Raw genomic sequence first — 16,763 nt, 5'->3', positions numbered from 1 at the left:
TTTGGCAAGAAAAATAAAAGACAGATGTGAAACATACACTTTTTAACTCCAAACATTTGTTTAATGTCTCCCTAACCTGGCAAATTTTAGACTAAACATCCCTTTGTATGAGTGGAGTGTTTTTCTTTTAGATGTGAATGGCACAAGAAAGTGACAAAAATCAGTGTGCAATTTGTTAGCAATATTGAAATGTTTGCCATGTCTTAAATTATTTTAATTATTCATGTTCACAATCTTGGAAAATTGTGAGGAAATTCAACCGATTGTTCTGAATGACTTTGTAACAATGAGATTTGGAACTCTCATCAAATCATTTTGGACATTGATATGCTGTACGTATTGATAATATGTACTACTGTCATGTTCGGCTAAAAGATTCTAAATTTAAGTGACGATAATTCAATGTTTGCATATGCTGTCTGTGAACATGATGTTTTTGCATGGAAATAAAAGACCACAGGAAATGTGATATTGATGCTTTCAGATGTCTTCTGTGCACCGAACGCCCACATGCATCTGGCCTCGGTGTCACAAATAAGCGGGTGCTGTCTACGATGAATGTATCTTTTCTCAAGAGAGAGTTTGGAAGTGTTTCAATGTTACAAATGCTCTTTTTCAACTGAACAAGTGAAATATGTACAGTAAAATAAGTCTAGGTCTCTCTCTTTTTATATATATATATATATATATATTTTTTTTTTAGCAATTATATAACAACTTTATGACTCGAATGGCACTCTGGATATAAATGCCAAAATCACTGTAACAAAAAGTTAACAAAACAAAGAGCATTGTATGTACTTGTACTGCAAATTATAATAAAAAGCAACACTGCACTCACCTTAATTAACTCTATAAAAAATGTATTGTGAAAGTTATGACGTTACACTTCAATCATTATATGTTTATTACTGACTGAAATAGCTTTAAAGCTTTGTTGCAGAGCTTATCTGATGGCGGCACACCTTTTGATCAAAAGAAAACATGACTCTCATTTACACACTGATGCATAATAGAAGAGCACATCGATGTTTAAGACATCAAAACAACTCATTATAGCTTTAGAGTGCATTAGCCTGTGTGACTGTGTGTGTGCAGTTGTGTATGGCCGCCGAATCGCAAGTGAAGATTAACCTGAACCTGAAGAGATGATGGGTTGGATGCAAACAGAAGGGTTAAAAGGAGTGGGGAAAGCCTGTACAAACGGATTTCTATTAGCCCTACTTTATCTTAGCTGCAGATTTGCGTCACAGGAAATACCAGGAATTGAATGTCGATGAAAGGCAGTACTAAAAATAACATTTTATTCATACATTTATTACTAGACCACTTGCTCATCAAAATGGTTACTGTGTCACTTTTTCTGCATTTCGCATTTTCATTTAGTGACATCATGGTCTTAATTATTGAATTGCATGCAATTGTCCTCAAGATGTTTACACCAAGTACCAACTCAAAAAGTAGGCTACTTGGCACCCAAAAGTAACGCCACATTAACCAACATTAAAATATGTAAGTGTACTAGGCTCGTAATAGATTGCGCTCAGCAAAAACAAGGCTGAGATTTTAGTTCTGAAACGTATGCAATGTTCAATATTATTGTGAGGCATTGGAACAACAAATGTAACGTACTGGATTAAAAAAAAAAGTCCCTGTAACATTACAAAACTAGAAAAATTCTTACAAAATTATGTACGGTTTATATAAATTCAGTAATTCAGTAATTATTTTGCATACCACTGGAGGGTGCCCACATACACTCGTGATAAGTACAACTCTGCCTAACATTCTGTCCCTTATTAACATTAAAGAAACAAAAAAGAAATATAGATCACCTTAAAACTTAAATGTATATACATAACTTAAATGAATACTAATTAATATTTTTTTAGAACGTTTTTAGTCTCTCACAGTAAATATTTTAATTGCATAAATTTTTCAAAATGGGGATCTGGCTGGCTAAGCGGTACCGTCGCTTGCCTTCGATGCAGGTGGCGTGGGTTCACTTCCTCACCCGGGCGGGGGAGACCATGTTTGTATGTGTGAGTGAGTGTGCTTAAAAAAAAAAAAAAAAAAGAGAGACCAAAAATTTAAAAAATAAAAATGGATCACTGTCTGCCACCTAAGAAAACAAAAAGAAGAAATATAAATCTGCTGCATAACATTAACATTGCTTATTCTCCCTGGGCACACTCTTGACAGTGACAGCACACTCCCACCTACTGTAGTGGATGAGTAATTACACTTTATTCTAGTATGCCCCCCCCTCCCCCAAAAAAAATTCCCTGGGGTCACATAATAAATTTAACTCATTCACTGCCATTGACGGCTATTGACGTAAAAAATTCATTTGAACTATTTCTATTAGTTACATTTTTTTCCACTTTTGTTAACAAGAGTATGAAAACCTAGATTTTTTTATTGTACATTTAGAACAGATAAAATTTATGATTAATCGTGAGTTAACTATTGAAGTCAATAATTAATTACATTTAAAAATTTTATTCACCCTGACGCAAATTAGAAAAAAAGAAAAGATGATTAAAAAATTAGGAGCGTCAGGCAATTACATTTTTTAAATCATTATTAATTGCATGACTTCACAAGTTAATTCACGATTAATCACAAATTTTATATCTGTTCTAAATGTACAATAAAAAAAATCTAGGTTTTCATACTCTTGTTAACAAAAGTGGAATTTTTTTTTAACTAATAGAAATTGTTACAATGAACATTTGCCGTCTATAACCGTCAATGGCAGTGAATGAGTTAATAATAAAATTGGCTGAAAAGTATTTTACTATTTTCCCTTAGTATTACATATGAACATTGAAATGTTTTAATCAATTGTATTAAACAATTAGTCAATCATAATTATGTCATCAACAATACAAACAGTGAAAATATAACGAGACAACTGTTTTATAATTAAAATTGAAGGATTTTACACTTACTCTTATTTCTTTTGATTTTAGTTTGATCTCATTTTAATCTAATTAAATTACAATGGAACTAGCGATTGTTATATGCCTAAAATCCATTTGTAACAAGTGGTGCCCCTACTGGCGCTCCCAGTCGTCCCCAGCAACAAGCGCGCGTGTGTGCGTGTTGTGTGTGCGTGAGGAGTGTGTGCGTGTGTGTGTGTGTGTGTGTGTGTGTGTGTGTGTGTGTGTTGTGTCTGCTGACATCACAGCTGGAAGTGCCTTGTCACGCGGGGTTAGTAAAAGTTGGGATCGGAGCTCCACGGGGCGAGAGAGACACAAGACAGGCCGGCGCAGAAGCAGCGAAACCGGGTTAGACGTTACCCGACCGTTCGCTGACATTACGAAGACCATTCAAACGCCAGCGGGAGACAACTCTTCTTTTTGTTTGTATAGAGAAAGAGTGGCGTACTCGGCGAGGGCGGCTTTCCCCGAAGTTTAATCGCTTTTTGCCAAATAAGAAGACTATTTTGGATTTGTAGAAGAAACGAAGAAGGACACTTTGGCTCCGAGGTTGAAGCGCCAAATGAAGCAAAGTTGAAGTTCGGCTTCGGCGTCGTGCCACTCGGTAAATGTTGCGACGTTTACGGAGAGCGTAAACCTGCTTCTACGGTCGAGCGGCGGCGTGGGGGGGTTTCGAAGACAAGTGAGCCGAGCTGTCAAACCCGATGACGACGGCAAACTGCCCCGGTAATGAGGAGCTGGACTTCCGACTCATCTTCGGGGAGGACGGGCAGCAGCAGCAGTTGGGCCCCGCAGGTCAGTGTGCTTGCCCGGTGCCAGCCATGTTTCCCCCATACATATACTCAACTCATTTATTATTATTATTATTTTATTATTATTCCAAGTTTTAAAAACGTATTTTTGCTACTTCGCCGTTTAACCCTGTGAATTTAACCTCGTTGGGGTTTAGTTGTGCTTGAGAAAGTCAAATGTTTACATATCACTTTTCTATGGCCGCCTGCCAAAGAATAGCAGCAGCTGTCATTAGCCTGACATGCTAACTGGTAATGTAATGGAAGGGTTATTGCTTCAAAAAGTCAAAAGCGATTTTTGCTTTGCTGTTAACATCTTTTGCTTTGTTTTGCTAGTAATATTTACTTGGCTGTTAACAAAATCAGGTTTACTGAAGTTAAATAAATAATAACAATCTAATTCTCACATGGTGTAGTATTCATTAATATTTACTTAATGGTTGTTTGGCATTATCAATATCTACATTAACTGTACAGGATTTGAGTGCATGTTTAAATACTAAATTATGTTATTAACTGTTTATACACAATAAAGTCTAGTTGGGTTGTGTCTCAATCAATCCAATTTATACATGTTACTGAACTATTTTGCTATGTTTTGTCACATAGTCAAAACTGATACCTGTGAGTTTAATTGCAGTACAAGGTGTCAAAACACTTCCACTACTGGTGTCTCAAAACTACAAAAAATATACAGTACTTCAAACCCAACTCTATACTGTGAGTTTTCATCTTCATTGCAGGCCAGGTAATCAACAAGCATGTCTACAAAATGATCCTACTGTGTTTGCTTTGTTCAGCGTGTGAGGTGAGCGCTGCAGCAGGACAACTTGAGCTGCTCACTTCCTGCATCCAAAAGTTCTTGGCAGAGAAGAACTTTGCCATGCAGGAGCAACCTCAAAACGTACACAACCTAGCTCTGTGTGATTTTTCTCCCCCTCTTTTACAAGCGCAAAGGGGTCATCAATGGGACTCATTATTAAGTTGGGGATGACATCAAGATGATGGTGGTTTGGAGGATTCCAGAAGAATCCTTCCAGGAGTGTATGAAGGCATGGCAGAGAAAGCTAGGAATGCGCGTTAAGACTCCAGGGCGATTACTTCAAAGGAGAAAACTTGTAGTTTGGATTTGAAACATCTTTTCTGACACCAGTCCTGAAACTTTTCTGACACCTATAAATTTGGACTAAGTGTCAAAACTGTCACTATCATAGTGTAAAACATTAATTAACAAAAAATGCATTTTCTAAAACATTCTTAACTGTGTACAAAGAACTGCTGTATAATAAAAGTCTTACAAAAAATACATTACAGGAAAATTACTCAGTGTAGCATTCAAAAAGTGGCTTTGGAGGCACACGTCCAAAAGTTAACTTCATGCATCATGCTTTTTATCATTGATTAGCGCCATACGAGTGATAAAAGAAGTCAGTCGCTCTATATTAAATCTTTAGCGCAATACAGTACATTGTCTGTGTTTAAAAACTCTGACGCAGGCTGGTACGCATAGAGATTATTATGTGTGGGAGGTGAGTGTACTCTTTACACATTACCACTAAACACATTGTGCTGAGAGATGTGTGCAAGCTCCTCACAGTAAGATCCATCTTGTTTTGTGATATGTTACCATACTGCATCTTTGGTACCATGCTGTGATGGATAATGCCAAAAAAGTAAATCCTTTTGATACATTGCATGATATTCTCACGTGTTGATGAGACATCATGTATTTTTACAACCTTTTTGAATCACACTACAAAAATTGGACAATAGTCCCTATCCTGACCATTTTAAGTAGCTTACCTCAGTTGTTATGTTTTTGTTATAACTTAATAAATCAAGGTACATGGCCCAAACAAACAAACAAGCGTTTTAATAATAAAGCCTCAAGTTGCTTCAAAGAGGATGTGAGTAGGTGTAGAGCATTTTGCACAATACATGTAGAATACTCCCAAATGATGCAAGATTGCAGCTATTTAAAAACAACACGTTTGAGCCATACTTTAGTTGTTGTAATATGTATTTGAGTCACAATTGAGTCAAGTCTTGTCTTTTCATAGGCTCAGCGAACTACAGTATAAACGGTTTGAGAGCTTTTTCTTTAATCTGTTCATCCAAGCTGTGTTTAGATGCTTATTAGTTATGTCATTAGTTATGTCATTGACTCAAAACCAGCAGAACCAATGAATGCTCCCACTGTGTATATCTTAAACTTTGGAATATATTCATGGAACCTTTGCAAGCCTAAATCCGTTTTTCCCTGGTTAGAATGGTTTGAACTGCCGATGGCTCGAGGGGGAAAATAAATTCATCACTTTGAATAAGTAGTGCTGTAGTAAGAAAAGTGAGTTCAGTGCTTGGATGGTCCGACTTGGCCCAAAAATGGGTGGGTGTGGGGGTCGGGGGTAGGGTCCTGTCTAAATGAATAAGCGGAGCGTAGAAGCAGGATCACAGTAAGAGGGAGTGTCACAGTCTTTTTTCCTTTCTCTGAAGGCAACACTCGTGTCACGGCTTGTTTTGTATTTTTTTGGTAGCAAGCTGGTGAACTTCTACTTTGTTTCGAACAGGTTTCTACAAAGCGCTGCTTTGTTCCGTCGCCTGTTGCGGACCGGGTTTGGGCTGATGTCTTTTCACAATTTGGAATTTGAGTCTTGTAAAAATATAGAGGTTGCACTCTCAGAAGCAAAACATAACAAACGCTTTGTTACACTAGTTTTGTTCAAAAGTAAAGTATCCTGTATACATTATACCCGAACCTGCATTGCCTATTCTATGATGCTGGTTGTTCAAAACAACATTCCGGTATATTTGTTATACTTAGTTCCAGAGTCAGAATTGTCATGAAATCATGTATTAGCTGCACAGGCAATCTTTAACTAACAGTCACCTTATTAATGGTCAAACAAGTGGTAGTAGTAGTTTACCATCTATTATTAACTGATAAAAGCCATGCAAAATTCTAAGCACTCAAAAAATAAAAATCAACCAATCCATTCGGTGGATAGTGTGAGAAGTTAACATCTTCCATTTTCCACATCTTCTCTATTCCCCATTTCTTGTCAAATCGCACAAACAGATGGTCTCAAAAGCACTGCAGCAGTCACAGAATTTCCAAATTGAAATCCTTTCATCAGGAAAAAAAAAGCTCAATGCAGGCTGAGAGTCCTATTAAGCCAATGGGAATAGAAAAGAAAAAAAGGAAGTAGAAACCTATCAAAATAAAACCACTGATAATACCACTGATATACAGTACATGGCTTAATAAGAGAAGGCACACTTCTGTTTAGTCATCCAACATGGCAACTGGCGATCATCTCCATCTATTGTGACATAAAACACTGACATACTCAACAAATGTACTGTATTTGGAAACTTTATGCTAAATCTGTAACTTAATGTACATTCTTCTTCTCCTCCTAGCTCCTTGTTTCAAAATATGTGTCACATCTATAAAGCGTCAAAACACCCGCAGAGTTAATCCTTTGACTCTGGCTGACATGAGGTTCAATGAGATTTTCTTTTATTTGCTAAGGAAATTACTTACACCGCAATCTCAACTCTCAGATGTTATGCTGCCTTTCTACTTGCATAAGTAAACACGAGACATTAATATTGATTAAAATCTGAGTAATAGTGTGCATTTCTGTACAATGCCAGAAGCCTCTTCTTTGCTTTTTCCATCCTGCTCCTCCTTGTCTAATTATACGTCTTTCTACCTTTTCTTTATCATGCTCTTTGTGTGTTCTTTGTCGCTCAGGAAACGACGTACGAGGCGAAAGTGAAATATGTCAGAGCTATTATTTAGATGCTCAAGCAAATTCTACTGGTTGGGATTTTCCCAGAAATTGCATGGGAATGGGCTGAATAGAGCCGCCCTTGAACCAGACTAATTAGAACGTTGCTGTAACTGCAAGTAGGAACATTTTTATGGAAAAAAACAATTGAAGGGAAAGACCAAATAGTAGGATTTATTTTGTTGCCCAAAATAATTACATAAATGGAGGATGATTGCTGAAGCGGTGAAATGTATCTATTGGAAACTGTGAGTGGTAGATATGTTGTACCTATCTGTAAATTGGAATTAAGTTGGCTATGTGTAGAGAAACATTGGAATGAGGATGGATTCATGGTAGAAAAGTGGTGGTTTGAACAGCTATTGTAGGTTGCAATTAAAAACTGGGGGATATTGTCAATGAACAACATTTTTGCTCTCACTCACCTTGTCTACTGCTCTTTTTCTGGTTGTCATTCCATATAGTTACACCTAGGGCTGAACTATCGTTATCATATTGATATCTAGATATGAACATTCAAGATGTTAGTATCGTAAAAATAAAGAAAAAAAAGCTTGAGGTGTTGTGCAGGGCATGCATAGCTTACAAATTGCAACAAAATAAGGTAGCAAGCCAGCACGTTATGTTCCATCACATGAAGCAACACGAGACAACAGTGTTTTTAGTACATCAAGCAAGGCTGAACAAGAATTTTGACAGTTCCTGCTTGAAAACAGACATGATCAACAAGCGAGTATTCTTAGTGAAGACTCTGTAGAAGTTGCAATGTAATGCTAATGCGTCAAGGCACGCACTGAAGAGTGAAGACTATAAGATATTGCGCTGTTGTTTCACCTTCCACCATCTGCAACATAATATATTTGTTATTTATTGGTACAGCAGAGCTGCAATAACAAAATTGAGTACTACTTGATTTTATGATGACTTCATTTAATGTTTGATAACTTAACAGTGATCTATAATCAATAAAACTGCACTTTCCACATCGTTTTGTATCTTAAATCTTAACTTAGCAATTTGCCTCGCTTCTCCATCTTTCTTTGTCATGCCTTTGAACAATACCTGTCAGAAGTGTATCTTGTAGCCATGGAGACGGTGATTACTGATTTAGGAGCAACTGCGCAATGTGTTAAGCCCACTGATCTGTACATATTACTAGATAGCTGATAGGCCAAGACTTTCAAAGCCTCCCACGAAACGTTTCTCAGCATACGATCTTATACATTTACAGTATCGAAATTGGAGAACATTTGAGACAGTACTTAGTAGAAACAGCATGATTTATGATCTTTTAAATTTGCTAAACATAAACAAGAGGACTTCAGACATTTTAAAACGTGCCTTTAATACATGTATAAATTATATGCTTAATGATGTTTACAGGAGGAAACGTGTATATATTTTTTAAATTAAAGAATTATAACTGTAATTCAACAAAAGATGCCTCTGCCGCAGCACATACCGTCCACTTGTTAAAAAATAGTGACCACCCCGCCATACAGTATTGGTTACTCAGAACAAAGACAAAGGTACCATTTAGTTGTGAATTCATAATGTCATAATACATTTCATTTCAAATTCTGTGGTTGTCATCAAGTATTGCTCATCTTTGCCTGGTACCCTTCAGTGGATTACAGAAAGTGACGTTAATGTGCTGTAATCGTATGATGGACTAAAGCCTACTGAGATAAGTTGAATGCTAATATGGGGACAGTTGGGGTATGCAAACATAGTAAGATAGAAACCTAAGTACAGAAAGCAACACATTTGATTGATAAGGATATTACTTGGTGCCTAGTGGTCAATGCTATTTCAAATAGCAATTTGTAACAGGCTGGCATGCTGGCCCAGGAAATTTCCCCCAAAATATTGATTGAATTGAGCGATTCCTCTAGATTTTGGCGCTTTCTGTTATTGACTTCTGAACCGATTCCATCGCAGTCCTCCTCATTCGGGGGAAAGACTGAATGACTGACTGAAATTACATCGCTCTCATGGTGAACTATTTTGAGCTCCCAAAAGAGAGCGGCACAGGGCAGACAGCAGTTTCTGGTGACTCGATCATAGTCAGTGTGCGTGTGGATCTGTCTCGTCCTAGCACGTCTTTGGCTTTTTTTTCTTTACTGCTTGGACACTTCATGAACTTAACGAGGAGAGGTGTAGAAGAATGCTGTGCGCCACATCTCCAGGTGAGTGTCGGCACTCCGAGACTACAGCCAGGTGTGCGTGTGTGTGTATGTAGACGTAAAGGTTGAGGGGTGGTAGCAATGACTCGACCCGTGCAAGTACGAGCTCATGAGGTCTGTCAGAGATAATGTTATCCTTTCCTAAAAGGCCAGAAGACACAAAATGGTACCTGAGCCCTTTAGCGACAGGTCTTGAAAGTTAGTTTACCATCCCTGCAATGGATGAGCAATGAGCTAAACTAAAATCCAATTTTGTTAATCTACCAGCAATTTGGAATTTTATTATGCTCCTGGAGGGCATACTGTTGAAATCTTTTACAGTTGATAGTTGTTAAGACTTATTCATTTGTAACTTTGTCCACCGTGTTTTAGATCACGCATTTAGAATTCCTCCACAACTCTCTTTGTAATTAAATTTTTCACTATCCCCAGATATTCTCTATACCAGAAATCTAGAAGTTCTGAACCAGACATTCTGAATGCATCCATCACTCTTTCTATGAGATTTTAGACTGTATCCACAACTCCACTATACATTTTTAATTTCCCCCTCCACTCTTGCCGCCAACAATGTAGAATTTCTCCACTCTCACCCTACTTGAAGTTGAGAGACGAAGAAGTCTCTAACAGCCAACAAGTGCACTTTTTGCGAATGACCATGACCCAAATGACTGAGAATCTGGCCAGATGAAATAATTGGATTTACACTGACTGTAGTTTAAAGACAAGTGAGACTGCATGCATTTTAAAAGTGACTTTAAGTCACCACCACCTTGTAATCTCCATGAAAATGTAAGCGGCAAAGAAGTCAGAGGTCAGACAGTCATGTACGAGGTCAACATGTGGAAGCAGACCACCACGTGGGCGCCCCTAACCCGACTGAACTTCGGGGGTCCCAGCACCCCGTGTGATGAATGAGACGTTTGTTTCCCCGGGGGCGAGGCATGACTAACTATGTGAGGCATCTGTCTAGTTTAAATTTAGTGTAACTGAAGCTACTGCTGGCTGTGCTGTATCAACATATCAGAGGCTGCATTACACCAGAGAGAAAGCTGTTTAACTCCTGGATCTCCTTTCATTTGTTTTTCTCTCCCTACTACTCCCTTTGTACTGTGGGGCACAGGGATTACAGTTGTTTGAATCGGAATTATTTTAAGAAACACCTTTAAATGACAAGAATACCAATACCAGTTGGTATTGTCATCTTTACCGCCAGTCTCCAATGACTGGCCAATGCGGGGATTGTTTCCTTTGATGAGGCAATTGTTAAGTATCCATAATAAGAGTAAATTCCAATATGTGCTGCACCAGTAAGAAAATCACAGGATGATGTTCCACATTCCAACTGCGGCCCATAAGGTTGTATGGACCCTACTACATGGGTCATAACCGGAATGCGGACCATGTGGATCCTGACAGCTGGGCAAAAAGGGCTTTTCGCGCCAACTGTGAATAGAGTTCCAACCATACGCATCACCTTTTATCCCTCTGACCGTCATAAACAGCATCCAGCTTCCCAACATCCGTCCTTTGAAGATTCCCGTTAAACGACAGTGCTCTTCCTATTTGGAGCAAAGCATGCTGTTTATTGTATATGCCAACCTTACAGGTGAATCTGACATGCTTGCTTTGTTTGGAGGTCACTGGATATTTTAGTTGTGGCACATTACAAGATTTTACAAGATTAACTACAAGTCTGATAAGAAGCTTTCTTAGCCTTTTTTTCAGAAAAAAACACATTCATGTATCTTTAAGACAATCGTGTGTCAACGGGATCTTTGTGGGTATTTAGTTCAGGTTGTTATTTGGCACTATATCCTTATCCCATCATGTTATCTCTGCATGAGATTGTTAATTAGGAGCCTAATTTAGCTGCCAGTGTATGTTAACGTTGGCTTAGGGTGAGCCTCTGTTGGCTAGTGAATTTTCTGTGACAGCACAGGAAGGCTTTATGAAGTAACCCTCACATAAACGTTGCATAACATGCAAACACACGAAATGTAATAATTCAACAGAGGCCAACAAATTAAGATGTATGCATCTTATTCACCCAGACCGACCTCTCAAACACTATCTGAGATTTCCATTTGTATACAGACTTTGTACATACAGGGAACCCCGGTAGGCTTGGCACAAACCCAGGCAGGAAGGTTTTAAGCCACAGGTGATGGCAAACCTTTGTAATACGTATGTGTGTGCGTCACAGGTTCCCATTTGAGAAAAGTAGGCCGCCAGCCAGCCCACGGGATCTAAAAATAAAAATAAAAAGCTTTAAAAGAATATAGGGTATGCGACTTGTTACTTAATGATTGTGAATGAATGACCTAATAAAAGTAATAGTATCATGTAAAATTCATTTTCATGATAACTTTTTGTGTTCCAATGAGCATCTGAATTTGGAATAGTATCAGGCACTTTAAAAAAAAAAATCCATTGTTTAAAGTGTGTCCCAGGTACTGAATTAACCCGACTATGGCATTGGAATATAAAACACTTACTTACTTACTTACTTAGAAGGGTCTTCTCTGACCTGAAAGGTCAAAAGTTCGAGAAGTGAAAGAATCTCTTGTTTTAAGAAAAAATATGCTGTTTTCACACTTTTTGCGAAAGTGGCTGAAGTCACCTCAGACCACTAACTTAGCAGAATCATACCACACACTAAGAAGAAAAATATAATTGAAGTGACAATTATAGTGTGATTGTTTCTCCTTGAGAGTCAGGGTTAGTGGCATAATTCTGCTGTGAGCTGTTGCCCAGCAGCAACTGACGTAGGTTGAAAGAAGAGAACAGAGCCCAGTGGTCAGAATACAAAGCCTTTTGTACACATGGGGTGTAAGCAGATCTGGTTCTAATCAAGTTGCATGCCCACCATAAAGGGAACCTGGGGTTAGGTTACCTCTAGCTCCTGTGCCACATGGTTTTGTGGCAAATGCGTAATCCAAGACTGTGATATGTTTTGGTGCATGAACATGCGTGCCCAAATGGCTTTTTACGGAAAAACTCTTTTTACTCATAATCTCAATTAAAACAGTATTGTCTGATCAGTAGTAGCTAGCTTTGTGCTCATACTTCATAGTGCAAACCTTTCATTTAACATATCTAAAAGTCAATTGCCTCTTACGTGTGTCATTTGCAACTAGAAGATACAAATTCAACAACTATTTTCACTTAATCTCAGAATTTGGATCTTAATAGAGGTTAAACTGAATGCATTAGTATTGGTTGAAAGTGAGGCCAACAGCATTAACCTGAATCTGCTCAGGGAGAGACTAACCCTACTTCTCTGTTGTTAACTGGACTTTCTCAGAATGTGGGCTTGTATGTCACTGCCGGTCACAGGACCCTGACACACTTTGTGTGAGGATGGGGAGGAGGAGGAGGAGGGAAGAGCAGAGTCCCTGAGCCTTATCCCCAAGCAAGAATCTTCAGGCGGTGTGTTACAATTACTCCAAGGATTAGTGAACTTTGTAACAGTAAACCCAAGTGGATGTCAGCGTCACCAACAAGGTTTCCCCGTAGTTATGGTCACTTTATGGTATGTCACAAACATTGTGCTTCAATGAAATGGTGTGGTTAAGCTATTAATAACTGAGGTACAGCAAAGCCTCTTAGAGATCTTTATTTAAACGGATTGGCTGTGATGTATGGACACTTGAGGAGTGTGTGACGCACTGGGGTTTCAAAAACTGCATAGGGGATTTACATCTAAAGGCATTGATGAAAAAACGGGTACGTTTCTCATTTGTTCTCTGTGACCTACTTCCGCAAGGTGAATAGGATTTGACAGGGGGTTTCCCCATCTCCCGCTCCTTTCCCCACTCTGGAGGTTTAAGGTCACGGGCTAATAATATCTGGGACCAGGTAGCATGGCCGTCCTCTGTATGACCCTGAAACACTGTCCCTGAATATGTGTAAGTAAAAAAAGCAGATGGACCTGGTGACATTTGACTTTGGCCACTCGTTCTCAAGTACAACAATAACATCATGAAAAGAGAGCAATAGTTTCATGGCAATTTATAATATGTTGAATTTGAATTGATAATTTATAGATTATGGCACTGAACCGTTGGATGAGATGGTTTCGTAATCTTGCATCTAACTACAGTGCTAAAAAGACAGACCTTAAAAGGTGACTGCTCTCGTTTCTACCACCAAGCCAACACAGACGGACGGCTCTCAGATACTCCTATTGCTTGGTTTTGGCAAATTATCTCATTATCTGGTCTGGCTGCATACCGACAAAACTATAATCATTATAAAGTGCCTATGGTACCATCTTGTGACTTCTGGTGATCAGAGTTTCTCAAAATGTACTCATCGTGGTGGTGCATCACTTGACTTCTAATGACAATCACAAATAATGTATGACTGAGAAAACTCAATAAGAAAAATATAGTTTCATGCCATTTTTGTGTCTGCGACCGCCTTCAGCTTAATGACCTTTATTTAACAGACTTGCGTATTACTATTTATGCACTGTTACTCTTTATGTTGTCTGCACTTTGTTTCACTCACTGTTTCCCTCACGTAATATCTCCTGTCTCATGCTTCCACTATGAAATTTGCAGCTTTGTTTATGTTTATGCGTACACGATGCCTGTATGTCGTCTGTCAGTCAGATGCTGTTGTCAGAGGAACCCATGCTCAGTCTTGTGACAGGCACCCTGGAAGCTGAGCAGCTCTAAATATAAAGCTTGTCGCGGCTCCCGCTGTTGCTGTTGTTAGGAAGAGAGTGTAGGGAGGTCAGCCTCCCTCTCTGTCCTTTAGCCCCAATATCTGATTTGACAGACTTTGGTGGTTACAAGTTGAGAGAAAGTTGGACGCTAACCACAAAATTAGAGCATAGCCCAATGTTTCATTTTTGCCATTTTATGCAGAACATGATCTCGAGAATTAAGGGAAGTATTGTGAAATCATTTCACAATATTATGTGACTGTTACACATTTTTTTTAATATGCTCTGTCTGCATGCATTTTGTAGGTCAAAAAAATACTTGTATAGTACACCCGTCACTACGTGACAGTCTCAAAGATGCGTTTTCACCTATGCCTCCTATGTGTGGTTTGTTAGCAGTGTAACTAGAAAAACTGTGTTACAGATATCCACAATAATTTTGTTGACGTGTGTTCCAAGAGCAAAGGAAGAAACCATTACAATGTTTGTATGTCCTCTTTCAAGAGTAAAAGCACAAAGGCTCGAGGTATTGTTTATTGAAGGTAGAAAACACCACAGTCAATATCCACAGAACATTTTTATGTATGCACATATACATACATGTGCCAAGGAAGACGCTGTTGAAGTGAATCTAAGGAAAAATGTGGACAGTGCAGTTTATTAATCAATTCAATTTTCGTCTACTACTTCTACTTTCTTGTGTCCTTTGAGTCACGATAGAACCATTGGCGTCACCCAGAATCAAATATAGTCTAGCCTGGTTGTCCCATGTCATCCTTCATGAACCCAGAAGTCGCCTGCTAGCATACAGACAGAAAATCAAGCACAAACTAAACGTTTCAGTGACCTGGTCGAGGTCTGCATTTGTAATATGTAATATGTAATTATCATCTGTAATTTAGTGCTTTAAATTTTAAAATGTCTCAGTGGTCTTGTGCCTAATCTGCTTTTTCATGTTGTATTTCTCTTATGTACAGACTACTAGGGGAAAAAATACCATTATCTAGAGCTATTATTTGGACTAGGTGGCTCACCATTTGACGAGACATTTTCTGGCCGGGAAACACTCCCAATAGGTGCTGCAGAGTGCATCCAGTGGAAGTTTATCAATAACCACTAACCCAGTGGAGCCAATGCGGACAATGTGCTCTTGACTATTTGTTTGTTTTAGTGTGTGTGCGTGTGTGTATTTGTGAATGTTTGTGTACATGCTGCCTGTGCTGAATGACTTTGGGTATAAATAGCCTGCCAGTGCAGTGTGATGACAGCTGACAGCACGCACCACTGTGTGAATTTGTTTCCTGAGTAGTGTTGTTCATCAGTTATCCCTCTTGAAACAATGCCTGTATGGCAGACAGTATGTGGTAATACTCTTCCATTTATATGGTGGCACTAGTAGAGAGATTCTATGACTTGTTTGGTCAAAAGAAGTGGAAGCGGAGGGAGTTACTGTTAGAAAAACTGCAGTATCAGGAGAATATCAAATAATTGTTTGAGTGCAGTGGAACCGGTAAGATCTTAATACGTTCCGCCAGTTTGGATCTGGAGGTAATTTTCCCTCTGGGAAATTATTAAATACAAATAATCCATTTCAGGGTCAAATTGTTGTCAATTACCAATATAAAACCTTTAATAACTCTACAAGTAATTTTATTTAAATTTTTTACAGTAGCAGTTAAGTGTCACCAGTCATATAGAGATTCAAAAAAGTTAGCCACCATTAATACGAACACATAAAAAACATTGGAAATTATATTCATTGTCATGAATGTAACACTTTGTTGGTTGATGATTTACACAGAACAGTTTTGAGATCTCAAGAGCACTCACTGGTCCTATTGCTGCCATAAAAGTACACGCTGCGAGCAGGATTCAAACCTGCGCGGGAAAATCCCATCGGATTTCGAGTCCAACGCCTTAACCTCTGCACGCATCACAGCTGTTGAGGATTTCATATTCAAGAATACTAATATAAGGGTGCAAAGTCACCTAGGATGAGCTCCCGCTCATCCACAACTAATTAGGAAAATCACTATTAATAATTAGATGCACAAATTAGTGTTGTTCCGATAACGTTTTTTTGGCCCCCAATACCGATTACGATACCCAGCTTTGCAGTATCGGTTGATGCCGATACCATACCGATCGATACGTACGTTTTTTTTTCTCAACATGAAAAAGCTTTCCTGCCATTGGTTCAGAGCATTCAAGGGACAATAGGATATCTTAGCTCGGCATGCAGTGAACATGTCACACATCAGTGACTGTCGTGTAAGAGCAAGACGCAAGATGCTGCATCCAAAGTCCTATATTAGTGTCAGAATAAATGGTATCGGCATGTTACTTGTAAGAACTCCCCAATATCGATACCA

The 16,763-nt window shown here is 38.6% G+C and overlaps 1 protein-coding gene across 2 annotated transcripts in view; it reads left to right on the top strand.

The window, feature by feature from the left end:
• The first annotated feature begins 3,158 nt into the window (after positions 1 to 3,158).
• Positions 3,159 to 16,763, top strand: part of nfatc3a (nuclear factor of activated T cells 3a) — a 55,223-nt gene continuing 41,618 nt past the window's right edge. The window contains exon 1 of one of the 2 annotated variants that reach the window (XM_077563134.1): positions 3,159 to 3,740. In XM_077563134.1, the coding sequence (XP_077419260.1) occupies positions 3,650 to 3,740 (91 nt within the window). In that variant the 5' untranslated portion in view covers positions 3,159 to 3,649. The remainder of the gene's footprint in view (positions 3,741 to 16,763) is intronic. The other variant, XM_077563133.1, reaches the window with a different exon arrangement.

The sequence above is a fragment of the Vanacampus margaritifer genome, chromosome 4 (genome assembly GCF_051991255.1).
Source record: "Vanacampus margaritifer isolate UIUO_Vmar chromosome 4, RoL_Vmar_1.0, whole genome shotgun sequence".
Lineage (NCBI taxonomy): Eukaryota > Metazoa > Chordata > Actinopteri > Syngnathiformes > Syngnathidae > Vanacampus > Vanacampus margaritifer.
The sequence above is the reverse complement of the archived record's forward strand: the minus strand, read 5'-3'. Positions and strand labels throughout refer to the sequence as shown.